Raw genomic sequence first — 25414 nt, 5'->3', positions numbered from 1 at the left:
AAAATGGATACAGAAGAAGATAGAGGAGGCCAAGATGTACATACCGCTCAAAAGTCTGTTCCCCACTAAGTCGCCCACGGGGTCTGAGTGTGTCCGAGGAGGATCCTTAAGTACTCCCCATCACGCGGGACGCCAGCCGGCACACGTAAAACAACCGTGCTGGTCTATGACATCACAGGAAGCGGCGTCATTGGCAGGCAGGCGTGATGTGCGTTCCAAAACAGCGGCACAGAAAACCGGATGTGCAGCCACCAGGGAAGTGACGACCGCTCAACTGCCCACAAACCAAAGGCAGTGGGAGAATCATAGCGGAGAAGTCCCTCCCGAAGACAGATGGAAACAAGACTCACTGGAAGGGAGAACGATCCTACTGTTGGAGCGCATATGCTCGCCCAAAATGAGCCAGAACCGCCCTGCGCCAAGGAGAAGTGCCATTACTTCAAAAGATATATAATGAGATAAATATGAATAAACTAAATAGTATATACATCTCCATTTCAAATATTCAAAATATATGGTGAACTGTATCAAAATATATGATACCATGGGGTGAACACATGAGGGTAAGAGAGGGAAGCCAGATAAAATTCACTCAAATTACATAGCCATACATGAAAGGGGGAGGGGGTATTTTAACACACAATTCAGAGTGCATGTATAGTAAGTAGCTGATCCTAGGCATTCAGTGGAGGAGAGTCGAGGGGAGACACGAATGGAACTAAATAAGGTGAAACTAAATTGAATGAAATAAATAAGACTAAGTTGAAACAAATTAAATACAACAAAACTAAATTAAATGAAACAAATTAAAAAATGAAAAAGTAAAGTTAAATGAAATGGAAAAAAAAAAGAATGAAATAAAGCAGAATTTAATAAAATTAAATGAAGTAATAAAATTAAATATAAATAATTTTATCAAACTCACCTCCCCTAGGACTCTCCAAAATCCTCTCATGAGCTGCGCATCGAACTACTTCAGTATCATAGAGAAAAAGAGGGGAGATTAGAGCTATCCCTTGTGTGCCATAATCCTAATTGACGAGAAGAAGAGAAAAAATCGCTGATGCAAATCTTAATTGCTCAGCAAAAGAATTGTGGCGGACTTTAGAGGCACATACCAGGCAGGCAAAATTTATTTGTTTAAAAAAACATGTAAATTTTATTAAACACGTATTAAACATAATCAAGAAAAAAAGAAAAAAGAGAAATAACAAACAAGTGAAGACTTATACATATTAAAATCCAGATTTCCTGTGGATCTGAATTGGATATACAGACATTACGTAAGATTGTTGCAAGAGGTAAATACTGCAATTTTGGTCTGAAGAGGTCGACGCGTTTCGCCTTAGCTTCTTCTGGACCTCAGACGTTTACGTGTATTTCTTTGACAGAAATAGATAAAACGTATAAATTAATCAACAATAAACAGTCATTATATATTTTCTTTGACATAGTGGCTAGCAAACATCCAGTGCAGTCAACCCACCTCCTTCAGCGCAAGAGAGCGTACAGTCCGTGGCAATCAACAAATGGTAGCAACCATAAAAAAGGGGGGAGAATGAGCGAGGGGGGAGAAAGCTCAACCCACCTATATTTTGAAAAAATAAGGGGCATGTCATCTCCACAATATATTATATGATTTTAAAATTAATTTCATACAGTAAAAAAGTTATCTAATAATTACCTATAATTCCAAAGGAGACTTGGACAGGGGGGACTGCAGTATGGTGGATGACACAATCGGTAGACGTATATTTATCTGGCTAAAAAAGGATATGCATATATGTATATACATATGTATCTTCATTTTTTATTCTAATATATCAATAAATCTTAGTATCTTGGTTTTATTGTAGCATTTACCTTATATTTATAACCAGGTTCGAATTTGCATCTTAAGGTATTTTCCTGTTAGCCAAATGTTGTAGGAAATGTGTATGCCCTTCTGATATTCCAATATAGAAAGTGTATATGCCCTTCTGATGTTCCTATCAAAGCCAGATGGATAGTGGGTTATTCTTGAACAGGATTCTATGGCCATATATTTTTTCCAGATTTTACATACTTACATATATCTATGTGCTTGTCTGAGAGGCTTTTTTTTATATGCCCATAGTAGTGTATTTTAGCAGTACTTAAACAAGGATATACATCTGACCCAGTCATTAGAGAGGGGAAAGGAAATGAAGCCCCTTTCGGCAACTTGGCACTAAGAATAGAATAGAATGGATATAATGTAATTCGGGAAAAGTTGTCAAGAAGGCATAAAGTATCTATTTTTGTCTACTCACCGCACGATGTGTCATCTCCGGCGTACTGACCGTGCTACAGCCCTCTATGTTCTCTGTGTAGCCTATATAGCCCCAATCACACCGGCCGCTAATCGGCTTAGGTGTTTCCATGTTAATTACGGCGCACCGGATGTGCGTCATTTGTTTCCCCTCATTTGGTGCTTATCGCGCACCGGAAGTACGTTGTATGTTTATTTCCGGCGGTATCGTTCGTTGGAACGCATATCCGCCGGAAGGGGAGGGACCGAATGGACGCGGCGTCCGCTCACCAACACCCATCTGGGGTGGGTCATCGCTGCCCTGCCACATCCTAAACGATCTCTCCCATAGCAGCCAACAGGCGCTCAGCTGCCACCGCGACACCACACATCTCCCGCAAAGAAGGAGGAGGTTCCCGCACTGTAGCCCACATAAAGCAAAAACAGAATAAAACATACATTCTATAACAAAGTCTATACATTTATTTTGCCTAATTGGACTATTAGTAGCTTGTAGCGTATAGATCCAACGTGCCTCGCGTTGCAAAATAATTTTATCAAACTCACCTCCCCTAGGACTCTCCAAAATCCTCTCATGAGCTGTGCATCGAACTACTTCAGTGTCATTTTTATGATACAATCCAAAATGTCTGCCTATAGGAGTTGACGGCAAGTTGTTTTTACCGTATCCTATATGATCCTTAATTCTGCGCCAAAATTGGCTTTTAGTTTTGCAATACATGTAAAAGGCGCCACACTCGCAAAACATGATATAGACAATGCCGATGGTTTGGCAATTGACATGGTGTGGAATGGAATGTAGGCGGCCATCTGGTAGGTAGAGCGATTGGTTTTCAACAATCCAGTCGCAAAATTTGCAAGTGCCACATTTCCTTGTACACCTAGTTTCAGTTTGGTGCGTATATCTGTCATCCTGAAAGTGACTTGTCGTAACCCTATCTCTGATAGATTTGGCTCTTCTGAATGTAATTTTAGGATGGCCCTTGATGTATTTTTTCAAGATTTTGTCGTTGGTTAAAAGGTACCAATGCTGTTGTAAAATTTGCCTGACTACTTTGTTGTCTATGGTACGGAGTAATCAACCGTACAGTTTCGGTTGAAGCTACCTCCATACATAATGTCTTCCCTAGTACGTAAGCGAGCTTTGTTGAATGCTTTCCGTAGAGTAGTCTTGGTATACCCTCTTAATAATAATCTGTCACGAATGGAGTTGGCTTCCTGTTAAAAAATGGTCCTCGCTTGAACAAATCCGCCTACATCTCAAGAATTGAGAGTACAGTATACTCTGAATCAGTGGTTTAGGATGGAAACTCTTAGCATGGAGCACTGTGTTTCCTGCAGTAGGTTTACGGTAGAGTGTAGTATCAATCCTACCATCAGCATCAATTAGAATTTGTATGTCCAAAAAGGACAAAGTTTTGAAATCATATTGCATTGTGAATTTCAAATTGAAGCAAACATCACCCAAAAGGGTCAGAAAACTTGCCTAAATCCTCCTCCTGGCCCCGACCGCAGCATGAAGACATCATCTATGTGTCGGAGCCAGAGGAGAACTGCAGGAAGAAATTCACCAAATTGGTCATCAGAAAAGACCATCCGTTTCCACCCCCCAGGTATTGGTTAGCGTATGACAGGGCACACGAGGTCCCCATCCCCACTCCCTGTACCTGAAGGTTGTGGGAACAGTCAAAGGTAAAGACACCAATGAGAATTCATTCTAGGGCATCCAAGACAAAATTGTTGTGATCATGGTATTCGAGCGGTTGTTTACATAGGAACTCCCCAATACTGGATAGGCCTTTGGCATGAGGAATACTACTATAGAGAGCCTCTATTTCAGTTGCTACAAGTATAGTATCCTTAGGAACCTGGATGCCTTCTAGGCATTTCAGAAGTTCGGGGGTGTCTTGGATATATGATGGAAGAGCCATAATGTGTGGCCTCAAATACGTATTAATATATTGGCTCATAGGTTCAGTATATGAACCCACTCCCGACACTATCGGTCTGCCGGGGGGTACAGTGAGATTCTTAGGAGTCTTGGGTAATGCATAAAGTGTTGGGGTTCGAGGATTTGTTTTTATTAATGACTCTTTTATGGTAGGCATCGGTTAGTCAATTTACAAAGTTTTTCTGAAGATTAGTGACAGCATCTTGAGAGATTTTTTTTGTCATTGCTGAGGATAGTAAAACACATGTTTTTGTACTGTTCCACATCCATTACTACCACGTTCCCCCACTTAACTGAAGGTTTAATTATGATGTTCTCATTTTTACTAAGTGACGATAGGGCTTGTTTTTGCTCATGCGTGAGGTTACCTGATCCGTATTTGGGTATTTTTATGGATCAATTTGCTTGGATACCTGCGTAATCAAGGCCGATATGTTGGGGTTAGTTTGGAGTGATGGGAATTTATCAGACTTTTTCTTAATTACGGGGGTTTCTATAGGACCCTCAAATGGTGTGCTAGTTGGTAAGGGGGTATCTGGAAGTATTTGAGTGGTATTTTCAAAGGCCTCATTTTCATCTAACAGATCCATTTGATCCTTTTAAGGCTGGGAAATCACAGACTTAAAGTCCTTCCACTGTTCTCTAAGAATAGAATCATGCTTTTTCTTTTTCCTTTCTTCATCAAAAAGGTATTTGTATGTTAATTTTCTCCAAAATAGATGTCCTTGATAATTTCAAAATGGTCCAGCTCCTGAGTTGGACAAAAAGTCAACCCAAGAGACAGGACCTCCCTTTCAGCTTGAGTAAGGTTATATGAGGACAAATTGATCACATTTAGCTATGTAGCTGGTGATTCACTTTTACTATAAATGGGTCTAGAGTACCCTTCATTGGTCTCAATGCCGTCACTTGTTTCACCATCATAGGATTGTCCAGTGTGAGTGTGTCTAAAAAACCGTCATCGTCCACAAAAAAATTAGTGCCATAGTTATTAGTTATGTCAGTATGTGTATTAGAAGCGTGAGTGGTGGTTTTAGGACGGACAGACCCATCACCGTGAGCGAAGTGGGAAGAAATAGAGGGTGTTTGTGAATTAGGTTGTGATGATTGTGCAGGTAATCTCTTGTTAGATCATGGCTCGTTTTCGATAACTCGTTTCTTACCGCTACCACCCAGTGCTTGTATACCGTCACCGTTCTTGGGTCTTTTGCGTGATTGACGATGTCTCCAGTGGTTAGATTGTACATTCTGTGAGGCATAGGAAAGAGTGGAGGTGTTAGAAGAATCAGATTCCATACTTTCATTATCATACATATTATTTGCCATATTGTGTTTATTGTAAAGGCAAGAGCGCCTATGTCGTGTTAATGGCCATTTATAGGCAGAGTTGTTACTGTTTTGTGCGCCGCTGTTTTGGAGCGCACATAACGCAGGACTGCCAATGACGCCGCTTCGTGTGACGTCATAGATCGCACGGTTGTTTTACGCGCACCGGCTGGCGTCTTTAAGGAGTACTCGGACACACTCAGACCCCGTGGGCGACCTAGTGGGGAACAGACTTTTTCGCGGTATGTATACCTTGGCTCCCTCTATCTTCTTCTGTATCAATTTTTCCTTTTGCATACATATTTATTGGTGTATGCTTCACTTTTTCTGTTATAGGCTCATGGGCATTCCGTTTATTCTGGAGGGCAAAGTGACCAGCCATTATTATGGAAATCTCTCTGGCATTGAGTTAGACACATTTTATATGTTTCTCTCTGCATTCCCTGATTTACGTATTTGGATGACCCTCCCCCGTGGGATTTACCTCCAAACAGCTAGTTCAGGTTGTTGTGATTACAGTCACAATAGTACATCTTTTTATTAGGGTAAGTTCTCACCCTGTCAGCCTGATATGAAACTTACATGGCCCATTTAGTCTGCCTGCCTCTTTTTGTTTGTTTACCATCTGCAAGTCTATGCCCATTTTTATATACTCTGAGTTCTTATAGCTATCAGGCTCTGTGTTATGATTCTATTTATTTGGGCTTGCACACCTAAGATATATATTTACTTTTCTTTTTTCATCTAGACTTTACTTGGGGGCCTCTAATACATTAAATACAGCTGCAAGAAAAAGTATGTGAACCCTTTGGAATTATATGGATTTCTGCACAAATTGGTCATAAAATGTGATCTGATCATCATCATCTAAGTCACAACAATAGACAATCACAGTCTGCTTAAACTAATAACACACACAGAATGAAATGTTGCCATGTTTTTATTGAACACACCATGTAAACATTCACAGTGCAGGTGGAAAAAGTATGTGAACCCCTAGACTAATGACATCTCCAAGAGCTAATTGGAGTGAGATGTCAGCTAACTGGAGTCCAATCAATGAGATGAGATTGGAGGTGTCGGTTACAGCTGCCCTGCCCTATAAAAAACACACACCAGTTCTGGGTTCTGGGTTTGCTTTTAACAAGAAGCTTTGCCTGATGCGAATTAAGAATTGTTGAGTTGCATAAAGCTGGAAAGGGTTATAAAAGTATCTCCAAAAGCCTTGCTGTTCATCAGTCCATAGTAAGACAAATTGTCTATAAATGGAGAAAGTTCAGCACTGCTGCTACTCTCCCTAGGAGTTGCCGTCCTGTAAAGATGACTGCAAGAGCACAGTGCAGACTGCTCAATGAGGTGAAGAAGAATCCTAGAGTGTAAGCTAAAGACTTACAAAAGTCACTGGCAAATGCTAACATCCCTGTTAGCGAATCTTCAATATGTAAAACACTAAACAATAATGGATTTCATGGGAGGATACCACAGAGGAAGCCACTGCTCTCCAAACAAAACATTACTGCACGTTTACAGTTTGCACAAGAGCACCTGGATGTTCCACAGCAGTACTGGCAAAATATTCTGTGGACCGATGAAACCAAAGTTGAGTTGTTTGGAAGAAACACACACTATCTGTGGTGAAAAAGAGGCACACCAACATCAAAACCTCATCCCAACTGTGAAGTATGGTGGTGTGGGGCATCATGGTTTGGGGATGCTTTGCTGCATCAGGGCCTGGATGGATTGCTATCATCGAAGGAAAAATTAATTCCCAAGTTTATCAAGACATTTTGCAGAACTTAAGGCCATCTGTCTACCAGCTGAAGCTCAACAGAAGATGGGTGTTGCAACATGACAATGACCCAAAGCATAGAAGTAAATCAACAACAGAATGGCTTAAACAGAAGAAAATACATCTTCTGAAGTGGCCCAGTCAGAGTCCTGACCTCAACCCGATTTGAGATGCTGTGGCATGACCTCAAGAAAGCGATTCACACTAGACATCCCAAGAATATTGCTGAACTGAAACAGTTCTGTAAAGAGGAATGGTCAAGAATTACTCCTGACCGTTGTGCACGTCTGATCTGCAACTACAGGAAATGTTTGAAGTTATTGCTGCCAAAGGAGGTTCAACCAGTTATTAAATCCAGGGGTTCACATACTTTTTCCACCTGCACTGTGAATGTTTACATGGTGTGTTCAATAAAAACATGGCAACATTTCTTTCTTTGTGTGTTATTAGTTTAAGCAGACTGTGATTGTCTATTGTTGTGACTTAGATGATGATCAGACTACATTTTATGACCAATTTGTGCAGAAATCCATATCATTCCAAAGGGTTCACATACTTTTTCTTGCAGCTGTATATCAGCCAACATTACATATCCTCAGTCTCATTCGGCCGCCCTCTTTTCTGGATCTTTTTCTCGGAAGAATCCTACCCATCAATTGTCTCTTCCGTTTAAAATTTGAGAATAGGTAAATATTTTGTTTCTATATACTGTATTTGCCTGATTATGGCACATCATACTTACAATAAAATCCTATATTAAGTGGTGCTATCAATATTCATTATATTCATAATATTTTGTTGATGCAGAACTTCGTTCTGGTCCCCCAGGCCTTGACTCTTCAATATGTCCACCCAAAAGCCAAATTTGTCTTGTGTCATTTGGAGAAGGTTAGTTCATTATTTGACCAAGTCATATGAATGTACACATTGTAGTATACTCACACTATGTTAGTGTATGGTGCTATTGATTTCAATACTATTCACTAATTTTTTCCTTTTTGTTTGTATTAAGAATATTAAGAAGATAATGCTTGCCGCGAAACGCGTTGACCCTTAATCAGACATATTCTTCCAGTCAAGTACTCATGTATTTGTGTATCACTGTAGTCTTTTAGGCGTAAATTTTATACCACTATTGTATTGATGTATTGAACCCCTCTGCTTGGATTGAGGTCCATTACCTCTGCTTTTGATATGTTGTTTTAAAGTGTCTTCAATAAAATATTTTATTTTTATCAGTTGTGTCTTATGTCTATCTTATGATGTGCCCTTAAAGTCCATAATTTTGTCTGGTGTGTTTTCCATCAGACATTTTCCTTGTTTTTTATTAATGGCTGTGTATTGAGTTATTTTGAGGGAACAGCAAATTTACACTGTTATAAAAGCGTGATCCGTGTGTAATCAATATGTTACCCAACAGCAGACAATGCTGGATTTCCACTTCCTGCTGTCTCAATGCCATGAAGCCAGTTACATCCCATTATTATAGCCGCAAACTAGGAATAAAGGATAGTGTACATACTGTATATGCTTTATGGCTCAAACAAATGTCAGTATTTGCCAGCAAACAAGATCTGATGTCATGGGGGATAATGCAGTGCATGTGACTTATGCCATGGGCAGTTTTTAAAATCTCTATATATTTTTGCGAGTTCATTATGATCTCATAAGCAAAAAAAAAAAAGTCCACATTAAGAGCTTTCGGCCCTTTTCACACGTACCGATCTGTTTGGATGGAATCCGCTTGCTCAGCTGGGATCATACTGTTGATCCCCACTGAGCAGGCGGATGACAGGTCCGTCTCCACTCATTGTGCAGAGACAGACCTGTCAGAGTCCCGCTCTCCTCTATGGGGAGATCGGATTAAAACAGACAGCCTGTCCGTATTCATCAGATCCAACCCGCTGGAAGGGTGGTGAACGCATCGCCATTTGTCTGTTTTTAGCGGATCTGGTCGGATCAGATGCTAAGCAGGTGTCAGTGGACACATCAGGTGTCCGCTGATATCCGCTTTCCCAATAGAGGTCAATAGGTGCCTCGAGTCCGCCTGAAAAACAGACCGGTGGACCCGATCGTGTGAAAGGGGCCTTACTCATTCATGCTTTCTAGATGTTCTAAAACAATATTATATAAAGACAACATTTATTATAAAAGGGTACTCTGTGCTAATGGGTACTCTGTGCTAAAAAGAGATTTTATATATTTATGTATCACAAATACACATTTAGTAAATAATGGAATTGCATTAACTTAGGAATGCATTAAAAACATTTTTATGCTTTGTTTGTTTTTTGTTTTTTTTCTGTCATGATCCACTCTTGTTCTAGCTGCTGAGCTAAGTGAAGAGTCCTTCCCATCGTTGCTTCTCATCTCAAAGCTCATGAAGGTGAGAATGCACCAAGTTTTAGACTAGCATGTATGCTTGGGGAAAAGGGGATGTTAGTGTGGTTAGTTTTTCAATCAACATTTGCAAGATAAAAGCTAAATAAATATTAGGAGAGTTTGGCTGTCTTTTTTCTTTTCTTCCTTTATTTTAGTTTGTCATATCTTTGTGGTATATACAGTTCTCTGATTCTTTTTAGATAAGCCGTACTTTGAATATACTAAACTAAACATACCACCATTGTAAAATATGTCAAGTATTGAGAAATAAATATTGCCACCTATGAATCAAAAATAATTATGCCTTTGAATATGTATTTGGCATGTCATAGATTGTATCCCTATCTACTTTACATAGAACAATGCTTAAGTCTATGCAAACTGGTCTCAACACTTATATTATCTGGCTAATGTACAGGTTAACACATCTTATATGGTCCTGCTTTAAAACATAGTGTTATTATAGCATACGCATACAAATCCCATGACCCACAGTTTTGCAAAAATCATGGGCTTTTGGTAAGTTGAGTTGGTTTCTGGAATGTAAACTTTGTAAACGGATAAACTTGCGTAAGATAAACTGTCATTCTTGGTTAATGCTCTTTATCTGTGGTTTTAAAATTTTAGGTTTCACTGGACACCTTGTATATGACCGCTGTCAAGCATGTGTTCGAGAAAAGTTTACGACCTAAAGCACTCAAACTTAAAAATAATGAATGCACTTCCCTTATTAACAAAGAAACTGCAAAGACTGTGCTTACTATTCAGTCATACCTTCAGTCTATTAGTAACCCAGAGTGGGCTGCAGCTATAGCTCACAGAATTGCACAAGAACTTCCAACAGGTATGTATCTTAGATCAGTATGTGTACAGGTAAGGCGGTAGTTTTCATTTTCCTAATTTGTGATTTTGTTTTTAGGGAGTGATAAAATTCACGCATTAAAATTTTGCTTACATTTGGCTGAAAACTGGAAAAGCAACACATCTCCTAAGGTAATGCAATATTATAATTAAATAATATAACTGGAAAGTAATTGTTTTTATTGCATTTTACCTGTCTGTGTTTTATGTGTGTGTGAATTACTTAAAAAAAACTGGATTTTTGACTTACCGTAAAATCCTTTTCTCTGAAGTTCATTGACAGACGCAGCTCCATATCTTCTTGACCATTGGGTTATGCTGCCCCCTACAGGAATAGGACACTAGGCAGGAAAATGTTTTACCAGACCTATGGGGCAGTCCCTGCAGACATACACCCACATACTCTGCTATACCCCTCAGTTTTGTTGCAAGCAGTGTTTAGAAGAAAAAAAACCTCATAATTAGTGGGGCGGGTGCTGTATCTGTCAATGAACTTCAGAGAAAAGTATTTTATGGTAAGTCACAAATCCAGTTTTCTCTATCGTTCATTGACAGACGCAGCTCTATATCATCTTGACCATTGGGACGTCCCAAAGCAGTATTTGCATGAGAGGTGGGAAAAACCCCTTTGGCGAACGTAATTCCCCAAAGGCTAAACTTAGCCAACCAGGTAACATGGAGCTCAACCAGGAACAACCGAAGCTCACCTAAAAACAACATACACCCTCAAGGAGAATAGTTTCTCTTTTAAACAGCAGCCTGCAAAACCTTGCGGCCAAAAGAAGCATCCGAGGATGCCAACACATCCACCTTGTAGAATTTTGTGAACGTGGGCACCGTTGACCAAGTTGCCGCCTTGCAAACTTGCATCACTGACTCCTGATGGCGAAAGGTCCAAGAGGCACTCAGTGTGCCCTAGTAAAATGCGCCTTCACAGGGAAAGGAGGAATCTGACCCTTAAGCGAATAGGCCTGAACCATCGTCTGCCTGATCAATCTAGATATGATCGCAGCAGACGCAGCCAATCCTTTTCGAGTTCCTTCGGTGAGGACAAAGAGTCTGATTTCCTGAAAGATTCAGTAGCCTCCAGGTAAACTCTTAATTGCCCGAACCACATCCAAAGGTCTTGCGAAAGAACCTATCCGACGGTCATGACTAGAATTTGATCTTGTAACTTGATCAGATAAGTTTGTGGACCCATTTGTCCTTAATCAAAGAATCCATGGTTCCGGAAAGAAGCAAAGACGACCCCCCCCCCCCCCACCACAGAAACGGGTGAGGGCGTCCCTTCATGCAGACAAGGATTTTAACGCAGAACCAGATTGACCTGTTCTCAGCTTACCCGACCATGTCTTCTTGGAACCCCCAGAAGACTTGAATGGCTTAGCTCCTTTCTCCTGCGACCCGGAGGCACGAAAGGGCTGCCTATGAGCAGTAAATGAAGGCCTCCATCTATTACGTGGTGCCTTGCCCTTGGTGGATTGGGGTAGAAGAGTACTCTTCCCATCCGTAAGGTCTTTGATCAACTCATCCAGGGAGGTTCCAAACAACCTATCCCCCATAAAGGGAAGGTCAGAAAGAGCCATTTTCGAAGCCTGGTCCGCAGACCAGCTATTTTGTCCACACCATGCGTCCAATAGCAATCCCCACCGCAGACACTCTGGCTACCAGTGTAGCCGCATCCATACATAAGGGCTTGAACCATTTGGTCTATTAGCTCTATCAGGCCCTGTGAGAGCTGCTCCGTTTCCAAGTCACCTTTTAGCAACTTTGCCCATTCTGTGATGGTCTGTGACACAAGAGTGATCACAAAGACCGGTTTTATTATTGAGCCCGCTAACGCATTCAAACGGCGGGACAGAGACTCAATCCGTCTATCCACGGGGTCCTTAAATACCAGGGACTCTTCCACCGGGGCCACAGTAGACTTGTTTAGTCTGGAACTGGATGAGCCATCTTTTTCCACCTAGTGGAAACCGCATCCGCGAAGGGGTAACTCCTTTTACAGCGCTTAGGCACCACTAACATTTGTTTGATGCACCCCCCACTGTTCATTGACAATGTTGTCAAAAAGTTTTGACAGGGAAACACCTTTCCTGACTTCTGGGATTTGCGGGTGCCAAAAGACACCTGCGTCCCTGACGCTGTAGAATCATCCGCCATATTTAAGGTTTCCCACACTGACACTATAAGTGCCTCTACCAGTGCACAGCCGACGAGGAAATGTCCTCCTCCCCGTCAGAATGTGAAAGCACGGATCCACCAGGATGGTATGCGCCCACGACGGCCACATCTACCTCAGAATCTAAGGATACTATAGATGCAGGTGAAGGCATCGGGCGCCTTCGGCTAGTGGCATTTTTTTAAAACTAAATCCACTTTTGACACCAGGCTTTCCAAAACTGCTGTAAAAGCACAGGGGCTGCGACCCGGAGGGTCCCGCAACCGCACTGAGAGGGTCTGTAGGCGAGATTTGGTCCTGGGACTCCATTAGCACGTAGTATAAAAAAAGCAGTGTCCCTTTAAGAAAAGTCACAAAAAACGCGATCCAAACTGATACACCAGCGGTACCACAAGTCCCAGCCCTAACACAGCCTACAGCATTGAGAGTGAGGAATACCTACAGGGACCCTAGGAACATACCAAAAATATGGTCTGGAGGCTTCAGGAATGTTTTGTGCAGAGAAGAGAAACAATCGAAAACAAAAAAACCACTGGGTCATGCCTAGAGTCCCTAGCTTCTCCCTTGCTGTCCAGCGATCGTGGACTTCAAGAAAATGGCCGCCCCATGCATTCCTATGGGGAAGTACCAAAACATGGCCGCCAGGAGGAGACCCCACCAGGACAAAACTCCCCACCCTGCAGAACTGCCGCAGTGGTCACAATACATCTGCCCCCCAGAGGTAGGAACCTGCTTGTGGGGGGAGGGGACAGCCGAGGGGTGCCTGGTTTCACCAAGAGGCCAGGGGAACGGAGGGATACCTGAGGGTCCGACTTTTCCAGGGAGGGGGCCCATGTCCACCCCGAGACGCCAGAGAATAGGGGGGACACTTACTCACCATACCACAGCTTTAGGTGGGCGCCATTCCAAACAGACTACCTCTACACTCGGGGTGGGGGAACTGATGGCCAGGGGGTACGCTGCGACTCAGGGCATCCCAGGCCCTGTGCGTCCCGGCAAGGTGTTTCACTCGCAGGCCCGCCCTCGTCCATTAGGGCTCTGTCGTGGCGAGGCCTAGTGATGGACTATAACCTGCTCACACTCACTGGCCAGGCTGGGAGACCTTAAGGATCTAGTATATCCAGTCCGACTCCCAGCCCGCTGTTGCTTGTAATTCTCTCAGGAACACTAACTAAAAAGTAAAGTCTTACAAAAAGGTTCCCAAAAAAAAACAGCTAAGACCAAAGTCCCAGCAGGGAACTAGGTCCTACTCCTATACTAGGCAGAAAAAAACTGAGGGCTATAGTAGTGTGTGGGTGTATGCCTGCAGGGACTGCCCCATAGGCGTGGTAAAGCTTTTTTTCCTGCCTAGTGTCCTACTCTGGTAGGGGGGCAGCATAACCCAATGGTCAAGAAGATATTGAGCTGTGTCTGTCAATGAACGATAGAGAAAAATTGTTTAAGACCTCATTCACATGGGCTACTAATAATAAGCAGCATTCATTCTGGCAAATAGAATGCATTTTTGTGTTCAGGTACGTTTACATGCATTTTTCTGCTCGAAAGCTTTCACTTTGGTGGGGTGTTCTGTCTGTAAACTCTCCTCTTCCAATACTTCTGTAAACACCTTTGTGTGCATGGCCACATATGCAAACATAGAGTTGCTTTTACAGACAGGATAAGGCCTAGGACCTGTGTTTACAAAAGTGTTCTATACAGTGAGAACAATATATGGACCACATTTCTTTTTGAATAATACATATTAGTAACTACATCATCCTAGTATTAAAATAACACAAATATAACTTTACTTATGTTTTAAAAGCATGTACCATGTGTGGATTGAATAATACTTCATATACCCACAACCTGCAAATTTCAGGTTTTGTATATATTGGAAGTAAAGGCTGTTAGTACTCAGTTTAGTTCATATTTTTCCATTTCCAATGAGTTTGCCTGATACATAGAACATAAAAAGCAGATTGTTATGTCCTGCCAGCAGGCTGTTCACTTTAATTTTATTCTTATGTATTGTGGCAGAGCGTTGCCCTGCCAGGGTCTAGAAAGCATTGTGACCCAGAATTCTCAACCAGGCAGGTTGTGGGGCTCCAGGTAGCTTGTGAAGTGAAGAGGAAACTGGCTTTTCAGTTTCCTCTGTTTTTTAAAAAGTCCAGTTTGGGACCTGGAGATTTCTAAGTGATCCGGGTGGGATGAAATCTCTAATCCTGGGTCCAGCTATTCAGTATAGCTGGCAAACTAATTCGTCAGGTGTGTGCTGGGCTTTTAATAATGACCTGACCATGGTTCATGGCTCCACCCTGGCAGACAGGAGGTCTGGCCTAGGAGTCAGGGGGGCTCCACATGGGAGTCAGTGCGGCACGAGGCTGCTATCGGTGTGCACCCTGTTGCGTGAGCGAAGTCTGTGGGAGACAGACAAGGGCCTGGAGTTTGAGGCCACAGCAGCAGCGCTGCAATTTCAAGCCAGGGGGGCTCAATGATAGTTTATTTTGCTGAGGATTGAAATGCTGAAACCCCTGCGGGGGAAATCCTGTTATTTTTCTGCTTGATGAACTTTCCTTTAATAAACATGGGCGAGGAAAGCCCTTAAAAGAAAGGAAAATCGAGTGGCGGTGTCCTTTAAACGCTCTACACTTGATGCGAGTCTCACAGTATACATTATGTAGCCATAACAGGGACCAATTAAAAGCGAACACATATGAATATTTAAATTAAGATATTCGGCTTTCACCCTGTTTAACTCTGCCATCTATTGCTTTTCAGTGTATGAATTACACTGCTTATGGGTCTTGAACATAGGACAGCTAAGCCTGGCATATTTCCTTCACCCAAGCAGCCCAGGTGCAGCAGACAGCCTGCCTTTGACATGAATAGCTGTTCTGCTGTATATGAAAGCACAAGTACAGTAGGACTGCACTCCTGAGAGGTGAGAGGCTCCTACAGGAAACACAATCTGTTTACAGCTGGTTAAAAGCTTCTATCCTTCCCCTTGACCCTCCGTATTGATTGTGTTTCGCCCACAGCAAAACCTTTTTTTTTTCTCCAACCAGAAGACCAAGAGAGTTGAATGGTACCCCTGAGAGGTTTAGGAACGCCGCTGGGGGCCGCACTAACCTGCATGCTAAATGCTTCTCATAGGTCGCCCCAGTTTGCACAGGCCGTTTGGGCGCAGTGTGGGGAACCCCCTCCATTGTGCACTGCTCAACAACACAGTGTGTTCCATGCTTTGAAGGGCCCGCCGAATGACTTAAGCAGCGAGCAGGGGAGGACTCGTGTGCTCAAAGCCTCGCTTAGAAACCTGAGTTTCCGGCCAGAGCAGGGGAGAGGCAGAGTGGGACATGACGCGACCAGAAAGAGGTGTTAAAGCGCGGAGGAAACGCCGGACCCATGTGGCTGCGTAAAGGATGCACAGGTTTTCAGCTACCTGAAGACCCATAAGGAGCAGAAAGCCTGCCTGGAGCCACCGCATGGAGGAGTAAGGAAGGGCAGCACAGGTGTCTGTGGTCAAGAGCAAGTCGGGACCCAGTAAGTACCTTTACAGTGAGGGGGGATGATGCGTCAGGCTTTAAGCAGTCCCTGGTAGACCCCCATTCTCTCCTCTTTCTGGGTGGGCGTGCAGCCGAGGGGGGGGGGGGGAGTCAGAAAGTGTGTCAATTGGATGTTTTCCTCATATCTTGCAGGAATCCCCAAGTGGCCTCTGATAAACCACCTTCTACATCTGCTAGTTCTAGGTCCTCCTTTAGAAATGTGGTTATTGTGGGAAAAGGTTGCTCAAATCTCACTCCAAGCCATTCTATTACAGGTGTATTAACAAACTGGCTGGGAGTGAGGCCAAGAGAATGGTACAAGAGGAAATGCTAGCCACTATTCTTGTTGTACCTCTCTAGCTCTACCTCAAGTGTTAGGCCCAGAGAAGCCAATTCCAAAAGAGGGCCCATCCTCTCAGGAAAGTCTCATCTCCAAGGGAGGGCCAAGCACCTTTCTGCCTGTCTCACAGGTACTTCCCCCTCACACAGGCTAGGGAGGAAGGAGGAGGGGAGGCAGAAAGCCAGGCAAAATCAGACCTCAGCTCGGGAGAAAGGGGATCTGGATTTAGACAGCGAGGCAGAAGGGACCAAGTTAAACAACACATCTTTTTGGCCTGTATGACTTAGAGGGACTCATCCAAGCAATCTATGCCACTAAGGAAATCTCTGAACTGCTCAAGGAGACATCTGCACAAGATGAGATGTTCAAGGATCTGATTCTTCAAGAGTGGGGTGATCCTAAAAGAAGGTTGGCCAGGCCAAAAGCGTGGAAAAGATGATTTCCCTTTGAGGAGGATGTGGAAAAATTTGTCAAAGTCTCTAAGTTGGACACCACCTTATCCCAAGTGACTAAGAGGTCTAATCTCACCTTTTACGGATACAGGGAGCATCAAGGATGTCATGGACCGTAAGTTAGAATCCTTGTTAAGGAAAGCATGGGAAACCGATACTTCCACTGTGGTTCCAGCGCTAACAGCAACCTGCGTTGCCAGGAATGCAGATTTCTGGATAGAAAGGCTTACCAAACACCTGTCACAGGGGACACTGTCTCAGGAATTACTAGACTGCTGTTGAATTATAGGGAAGGCTGTTGCTTATCTGGTGGACGCAGCAGTTGAGTGAGTCAAAGCCTCAGCCAAAACAGGTCCACTTATTAACCTGGCCATATAGACCATTTGGGTTAAAGCGGGGGAAGGCGACCTCGCTTTAAAAGCTAAACTGTGTAGTCTTCCTTTTGCGGGGTATTTGCCGTTTGGCCCAGGCCTGGATACAGCTTTGTCCAGTTCCTCTGAAAAAGGAACCTGTCAAGCCCAAGAGGGAAAATATATTAAAAAAACGTTGTGGTCCCTCAGGGCAAAACCAACAAAGAACCAAGAAGGTACCCGATAAGAAGTGTGGGTTCGGTCGAGGAAGGCAAAGAAGTAATTTGCCCTTCTCCTCTCCAGGTTCAAGTGCCAAATATAGCAAAGGACACCAGAATCAGGGTAGAGGGCAGGCTGTCTCAATTTTCAATCTTCTAGTTGGAGGAATTATTACATATCAAGCAGATCATACATTTGTAAACGTATTCGAGAAAGCTACCGCCTAGAATTCACTTCCAAGCCCCTGCTAATGATCACGTTACGCATCCGGCGAGGGATGTAATAAAAAAAAAGAAAGCCCTCCTAGAAGGGATCCAGAAGCTGATGGAGCAACAAGTGGTAGTACCTGTACCAAAATTAAACTATACCAGGGCTTCTCCTCTCAGTGAAATACCAGCTCATAAATCTCAACCGATCAGGCAGGGGGGGTGGGAGTTGAGCCAGAAAGTATTTCGGGCTCTAGTGCAGAGGTTTGGCTGCCCAGAAATCGATCTCTTTGCCAGCAAAAAAAAAAACAGGACAGTTAAGAAATTCTTCTCCCTCTCTCTCGGGAAAGGGAATAGGAGGGCCTGGAAGCCCTAGCCAAGAGTTGGCAGTTTAAGTTGTCTTACACCTTTCCCCCCTCTAGCACTAATCCCTCGAGTTCTACAAAAACTCAGTCAATCTTCTGCCCTCCTCCTCCTGATTGTGCCATGGTGGCCAAGGATGGCATGGTTCCAAACCTACCAGACCTCCTCTAGGGGGGGCTGGTTTTGCACCCCAGGCTGGATTTCTTCCAGTTGACAGCCTGGTTAGTGAGCGCCAGATCTTAAGGATAAAGGGGTGCTCGGACACTCTCTTGAGCAGAAAGCTGGTAACGAGAAAGATATACTGTACTCTAAAGTATGAAAAACCTTTTGCACATGGTGTAAGTAAAAACGTGTTTCTTCTACCTCGGTTTTAATAGTCCTAGAATTCCTTCAGGATGGGATAGAAAAGGGTGTGACGGGCAGCACTTTCAGGGAGAGTAGGGAATCAGCGCTAGATGTCTACAATCGGTGAACCATAACAAAATCACTGGTAGAAATATAGGAACATATCAATTCTGGATGGGAGCAATAATAATATATGCACAATAATAACGCAATAAGATGAAGTATAAAGTGCAGTGGCAGTGATCATTAAGGTGCTCCTGTGTTAAAAATAGGAAAACGTGCTAATAGGTGATTAGGTAAAGGTGGTGATCCTCCTATCACACTAAATAGGTGCTAAAGTAGCAATAAAACGATGAAGTGTTCAATGCCCATTACAATTAGAAAAAAATACAATAAAGAACTAATAATAAACTGTAACAGAAGTTGCTTAATGATGAAGTGGTGAATAGATGCAAATCCAAGTTGCACAATAATTATCTATACGCCAGAATCAGGTGCAGATGAAAAAATCAAAAAATTATTCAGTGAAATAAATTAATTGAAGCAGGAAGTGCCTAATATCCAATAAATAAATAAACAGATGTGAATAGAATTAATCGCATAAAATCGCAAGGTCCCAAAAATGTGCAAAAATGCAATAAAAAAAGATGATGTAAGTTCATATGTGATAAAGTGACACTGCACACTTCCGGTGATGACCCAGTGCGATCTTTCGTGAGCTTGGAATCCAAAATTATGTGTAATGGCCGCTCACCTCCATTAACACTCAATTGAGCGTTTTGGGTATAATAAATCACCCTGAGGAACCTCCGGAATATTCTCCAGTCAGCTGAGGGGCTTATGAAATCGCTATACAATCATCAAATGGATCTCCAAGAGATGTGGAAATGCCCAATGGATAATCTGTATTCTAAAGAGTCATCATATACGCGGCAAAGTGATGTTCCTAGGATACTCATTCACCAAAGATAAAAGGGGGGGGCTCTCATGGTGTAGTATATAAAATAATTTTAATATATCCAAAATAAATCACACTTACAGTTAAATCAGGCAAATGCGTTTAGTATTGCAGCAGAATACCGCCGATGCGGTCTGTTCCGATACTTCCGGTCTCGGCCGTAGACCGGAAGTGACATCACCACGGCTTTTCCCGACGCGTTGGGTCACAAACTCACGTGACTTTATCAAGGGTAAGCCATTGGGTGACTGTCTCCGGTATTTATCTGGTAATGGTAACCATAGGAACCCAAACAAAACGCCTTCTGCTGTTAACTCATATGCGGCTGATGCGTATTGCAGTACTGATAACGATGTATTTTAAATAGAAATAGAAAAGGGTGTGGCGGGCAGCACTTTCAGTTTTTCTTGACGCTAGATTAGCAAAAGAGCCCTTTTAGTTAAGATTTCTGGTGGCCAGGGATAGTTACCCCGGTTGCAATCCCGCTGTGGGATCTGACTAGGGTACTGGAGGCTTTATCTAAGCACGCATTTGAACCTATTGAAGAGGATCCCTTTAAGTTATTGACCTAAAAATTGGCCTTTCTGTGAATCACTGCAGCTAGAAAAGTAGCGGACCCACAAAGTCTCTATTAAAGAACCTTTTTTTTTTGTTGATCCTGCCAGATAGAATCATCCATAGGCTAGATCCTTTATACAGGGTTCGTACGGTCATGAAATTCCTGGAAAAGTCATGGGATTTTGACATGACACTTTCCAGGCCTGGAAAAGTATTGGAAAATGACTGAATCCCACAAGGTTTTGGAAAAGTCATGGAATTGGGAAAGGCACCACTGCAGTGGAGCAGATGCTTAATTATTTTATTGACAGTGACATAGAGCTGCACGATTAAAAGTAAAAAAATCGCGATCTCGATTCTCCTCCCGACAATCTTAACATGACCTTTGCTGCATTGTTTACATAGCTGTGAGATAGCAGAGATCAGCTCTCAAAGAAAAAAAAAAAAAAAGAGCCTCCTGTCTATTAACATCAGTCTCCCAGTTCAGTACTATAAACACAATGAAATACAATGTATCTTTTCCTTCTGTCTGCCCAGAGGAGGGAAATTTAACCTCTTAAAGACTAAACCTTTTTTGACACTTGTTGTTTGCAAGTTAAAATAAGAATTTTTGCTAGAAAAGTACTTGGAACCCCCAAACATTTATATATTTTTTTTTAGCAGAGACCCTACAGAATAAAATGGTGATTGTTGTAATATTTTATGTCACACTGTATTTGCGCAGCAGTCTTTCAAACGCAATTAATACACTTTAATGAATAACAAAAAAAAAATGAAACAGTAAAGTTATCCCAATTTTTTTTTTTTTTTTTATAATGTAAAAGATGTTACGCAGAGAATCGTGATCTTAATTCCAAGCAAAAAAATTGTGATTCTCATTTCATCCAGAATCGTGCAGCTCTACAGTGACATGACATTTTACATTGTGTAAGCGTCTATCTGCATAGGAGCAGGGTCGGTGCTACCTATAGGTAGGCGTATAGCAGTCAGGGGCAGTGCTAGGGCTGCTGAACCGCCCCTTCAGTGCTGTGCTCGGTCCCTATCCGCCCAGCGGGGAGGCGGGCAGCTTTACATTGATTTGTGGAGGAGCAGCGCAGAACCACCACTACTACTAGGTTTGAGGGGCCCAGGAGGTGAGAGCTGTGAGGGCATTTTTTTCTTTAAATGGAGGAGCAGCGCAGAACCACCACTACTACTAGGTTTGAGGGGCCCAGGAGGTGAGAGCCGTGAGGGCATTTTTTTCTTTAATTTCAGCGCGCAGGTGGATAAAGCGGGCGCCGCATGTCCTGATCCTGAAGTTATGATCTGGCCGGCCACGGCAGCCACCATCCTTTCTCTTGCAGAGTGATACTCTGAAGAGTCTGTGCAGGAGTAAGAGGTGGCTGCAGGAGCAGGTGGGGGATTCCAGCGGCGGGTGCACGTGCATGCATAGTCAGGCAGCAGGACATGGAAGGTACAGTGATTACACATTACAGCCTCAGTACCAACATATTAGGCCACAGTGTTCCTACTCTATATGGCTGTATATATTGATTCTGGGCTGTACTTTATATACTAATACTGTGTCTATGTGTTATATTCTGACACTATGGCTGTACTGTATATACTGATTATATGGCTGTGTATTCTGATACTATGGCTGTACTGTATATACTGATTATATGGCTGTGTATTCTGATACTATGGCTGCACTGTATATGCTGATTCTGTGGCTGTACTTTATAATCTGATACCGTGGCTGTAGTGTATATACGGATTCAATAGCTGTACTGTATACACTGATTCTGTGGCTGTAGTGTATACACTGATTCTGTGGTTGTAGTGTATATGCTGATTCTGTAAATGTAGTGTATATACCGATTCTGTGGCTGTAGTGTATATGGCTGAGTATTCTGATACTGTGGCTTTTTCTGTATATGGCTGCATATGCTGATACTTATCAGCATATACAGTACAGACACAGTATCGGAATATAACACACAGTATCGGAATATAACACACAGACACGGAATCAGTGTATACAGTACAGCCACAGAATCGGCATATAAAGTACAGCCATATAGCACCTACTGTACTATGATCATCATAATGATCATACTGTAAACATAGTGAGATGCTTCTGCTTAGGCCTTGTTTACACTTGTATTTTGGAGGGCAGTAAAAATGTGCAGCTGAGCTGCTTTTTTTTTTTTTACCACCCCCAACAACTCTTCCCTAGGGCCCTTTTCACACAACCTTTCCAACCAGGGTCGTCTTGTCTCTTTTTCAGGCAGGCCTGATCATGAGGTCCATGCAGGTCTATGGGCAGGCTGATGTAAATAGACTTGTGTCTGTTTACACCTACCCCCTTTTCATTCATTCAGGTCCAGAAACAAAGGGAAAAGGACTGCATGTAGGGTTACCACCTCATCCCTTTAAACCAGGACACATATTAATGACACAGGTTCTGTGGCTGATTAAGGTGGTAATTAAACTCACTTGGTACCTTAGGTGCATTAGCCTCAGAACCTGTGTAATTATTATGTGTCCTGGATTAAAGAGATGGGGTGGTAACCGGTTTCAGAGCATGCATGCGTTAGTTAACATGTATACATAGACCTTTCATGAAACATTAGGTCATAAATATTTACGTGAAGTCATGGAAAAGTCATGGAGAAGTCATGGAAAAGTCATGGAATTTTATTGGTGAAAATGTGTATGAACCCTGTTTATATCTGCCAAAGGTAGCTTCATCTTTTCATTGGTCACAGGAAATGACCCTGCCATCCTTTTTGTGATAACTCTAAAAATAAGGAAAATAAGTTTAATTGTCTAGACGTAAGGAGATGCCTCCTCACTTACTTGCAGAGGGCCAAAGAGTTTAGATCATCTTATCTTTTGATCCTCTATTCGGAACCAAGGAAGGGACTTCAAGCATTAAAAGCTTCGGTCTCTTGGCTCATTTAGATCCGCAGTGCAGCCACCTGGTCCAGCCAAGAAACCTTATTTTAGCACTACCGAGCAGAGGTGCGGTCATGGCAAGACCTAGCCTTCAGCTGAAAAGTGCTACAGGCAGTGGTCCCACCCTAAGTTATGCCTGCAGTTACTTGATTATCCTCGTAGGTGTGCGGTCCTTGAAGGCGAGCGGAGAAAAGTTAGACTTACTGGTAACGGTGTTTCTGCGAACCTTCCAGGACAGCAGGCCTTCCTCCCACCCAGTTAAGGGGGGAAAATAATTAGAACAGTAGGTGGTAAGTACCTAAAGTGAAGTTATGCCCCTTGTGAATCATTTGGGAGAATTACTTTATTACAACTGAGGGATGGGAAAGGGTGAGGGCTTTTAAGCAGCTGTAAACTGATTGTGATTCCTGTAGGGAGGAGCCTCTCATCTCTTAGATTTTCCACCCTGGAAGGTTTGTAGAAACACTGTTACCGGTAAGTCTAACCGTTTTTGCATTCACCTTTATGCTGTACTCGTTTACAATAGCACCGCTGTATGCTGCACCTAGGCTGGACTGAGTGTGCCTCAGTGTAAGAAAAAAAAATTCAATGTAGCATGAAGAGTTTTTTTAATTTCTCTTCACAAAACTTTTGGTTTACCCTTATGATTCCACCTTAACACAGTTGAAAGCCATTTGATCTCCATCTATATCCTAATTTGGCTCCCCCAAAGTTTAGAAAACACTGGCTCCCCCCAATAGCACTGATCCAGCTTTACTACAGTCTCTTAAGGACTGGGACAATGTGAAATTTTCCAATGGCCTGTTCTCCTCCCACCTTTTTGTAAGCAGTGATTTGTAAATGTCCCCCGCCCCCTTTTTCTCCCCAACCTTCACACATTTCAGAACATTAAATCTTATCAGTACTTGAAAGACAATCACATTCCTTCAGCTGAGGTTGTAAAGCTTAATTTTTTCAAAATAACAAACCTGTAATACTTACCTGCCAGAGAGGCAATAAACTTCCTCTTCTGGGTCCCCCGCTGGTACTCTCAACTCCAATAGCACTGACATGCTCTTACACATATAATTGGATTACCCCAAGGTCAAAACATATGATGGAGGTCTGCAATTTACTCTGACCCTTGGGTTATGCTGCTCTCCTTAGTAGTAGGACACTAGGAAAAAAGAATTGACTACGCCTGTAGGGCAGTCCGAGGGGGTATACTCTCACTTCCTGCTATAGAACTTCAGTCTAATTCTCTCTGGTCAGGAGTAAGGACCTAGCTCCCTGCTGGGATTTTTGGTCCTAGCATTTTTTCCTTTTTAAACTGATCTTTTTTTTCCTTTTGTTGTTATTTCTACAATCAAGTTTGTTCCAGTGAGAACTACAATCAACTTCCAGACTGGGTGATGCACTGGATATCCTAGATCCTTATGTTCTGGCCAGCGAGCGCGTGCAGACTGCAGCTTCGTGCTAGGTCGGCCGCAACATAGCCCCACTGGACGGGGGCTGGCCTGCGAGTAAAACACCTCGCAAGGACGCACACAACCTGATCACAGCCCGAGTCGCACCGTACCTCTGGCCTGCAGCACCCCCCATTCCAAGAAGGTGATCTGCGCATAGTGGCGCCCGCCTGTCCCAAGGTGTGAGGAGTAGTGTCCCCCCTCCTCTCTGGGAAATTTTGGGGTGGATGCGGGCCCCTCCCCGGGTTGGTAGGCCCCCCATGTGTCCTTTCTACCCTAATGGTGCCCCCTCCTCACTAGCGGGGTGTGCTGACACCCACCTCGCTAGTCCCCTCTTCTAAGTGGCTGTGCTGTCCTGGGTGTGAGGTGAGCTGTGGCTGGAGGGGGGAGGGAGCGCGCGGTGGCGGCTCTATTTGCCATTATTCTGGGCAGAAATGTCCAGGGGGGATCCCTGGCAGGGCCCCCCTTGCTGGGCTTGAGTACCTGTGGCCATGTTTGTATAGTGCGATGCCATGTTTTAGTGGTTTCCCATATGAAGCAATGCGACGGCCATTTTCTTGTAGCCGAATGGAGCGATGCTCGGCAGTGGGCCTCTAGTGGCGGTACTTCAGTGTCCTCTTCCTTTCTGATCAGCGTGCAGCAGGCAGCTTGGCGCTCTCTGTCCTGGTGGTGGTGAGTCCCTGTGGATGTACATACTCCCTCTTCTGCTATAGCAGTGCTGCTTGGTGCGCTAGGACCTCTGGTGCAGCGGTGGGGGGGTTTCACAACGTTTTTACAGCTTTTTTTGTGCAGCTATTGCTGGCGGTTACCAGCTTACTATGGAGTCCCTAGAGCCCGTTTCACTACCTGACCCACTCTCAGAAGCTGCGGGACCCTCTGGGTCTCTGTCCACCCCGGAGGCCTTGACGGCAGTCCTGCAGTCCCTGCTGTCCG

General features: G+C 43.3%; 1 protein-coding gene across 1 annotated transcript in view; it reads left to right on the top strand.

Annotated features, from left to right (window-relative positions):
- The window catches only part of KNTC1 (kinetochore associated 1), a 792142-nt gene that overhangs the window by 602017 nt on the left and 164711 nt on the right, over nucleotides 1-25414 (top strand). The window contains exons 47-49 of the mRNA XM_082256649.1: nucleotides 9684-9742; nucleotides 10366-10582; nucleotides 10658-10731. Of these exons, the coding sequence (XP_082112775.1) occupies nucleotides 9684-9742; nucleotides 10366-10582; nucleotides 10658-10731 (350 nt within the window). The remainder of the gene's footprint in view (nucleotides 1-9683; nucleotides 9743-10365; nucleotides 10583-10657; nucleotides 10732-25414) is intronic.

The sequence above is a fragment of the Pelophylax lessonae genome, assembly GCF_965119305.1.
Source record: "Pelophylax lessonae genome assembly, chromosome: 1".
Taxonomy (NCBI): Eukaryota; Metazoa; Chordata; class Amphibia; order Anura; family Ranidae; genus Pelophylax; species Pelophylax lessonae.
Note: the sequence above shows the minus strand (reverse complement) of the source record. Positions and strands in the feature narration are given on the sequence as shown.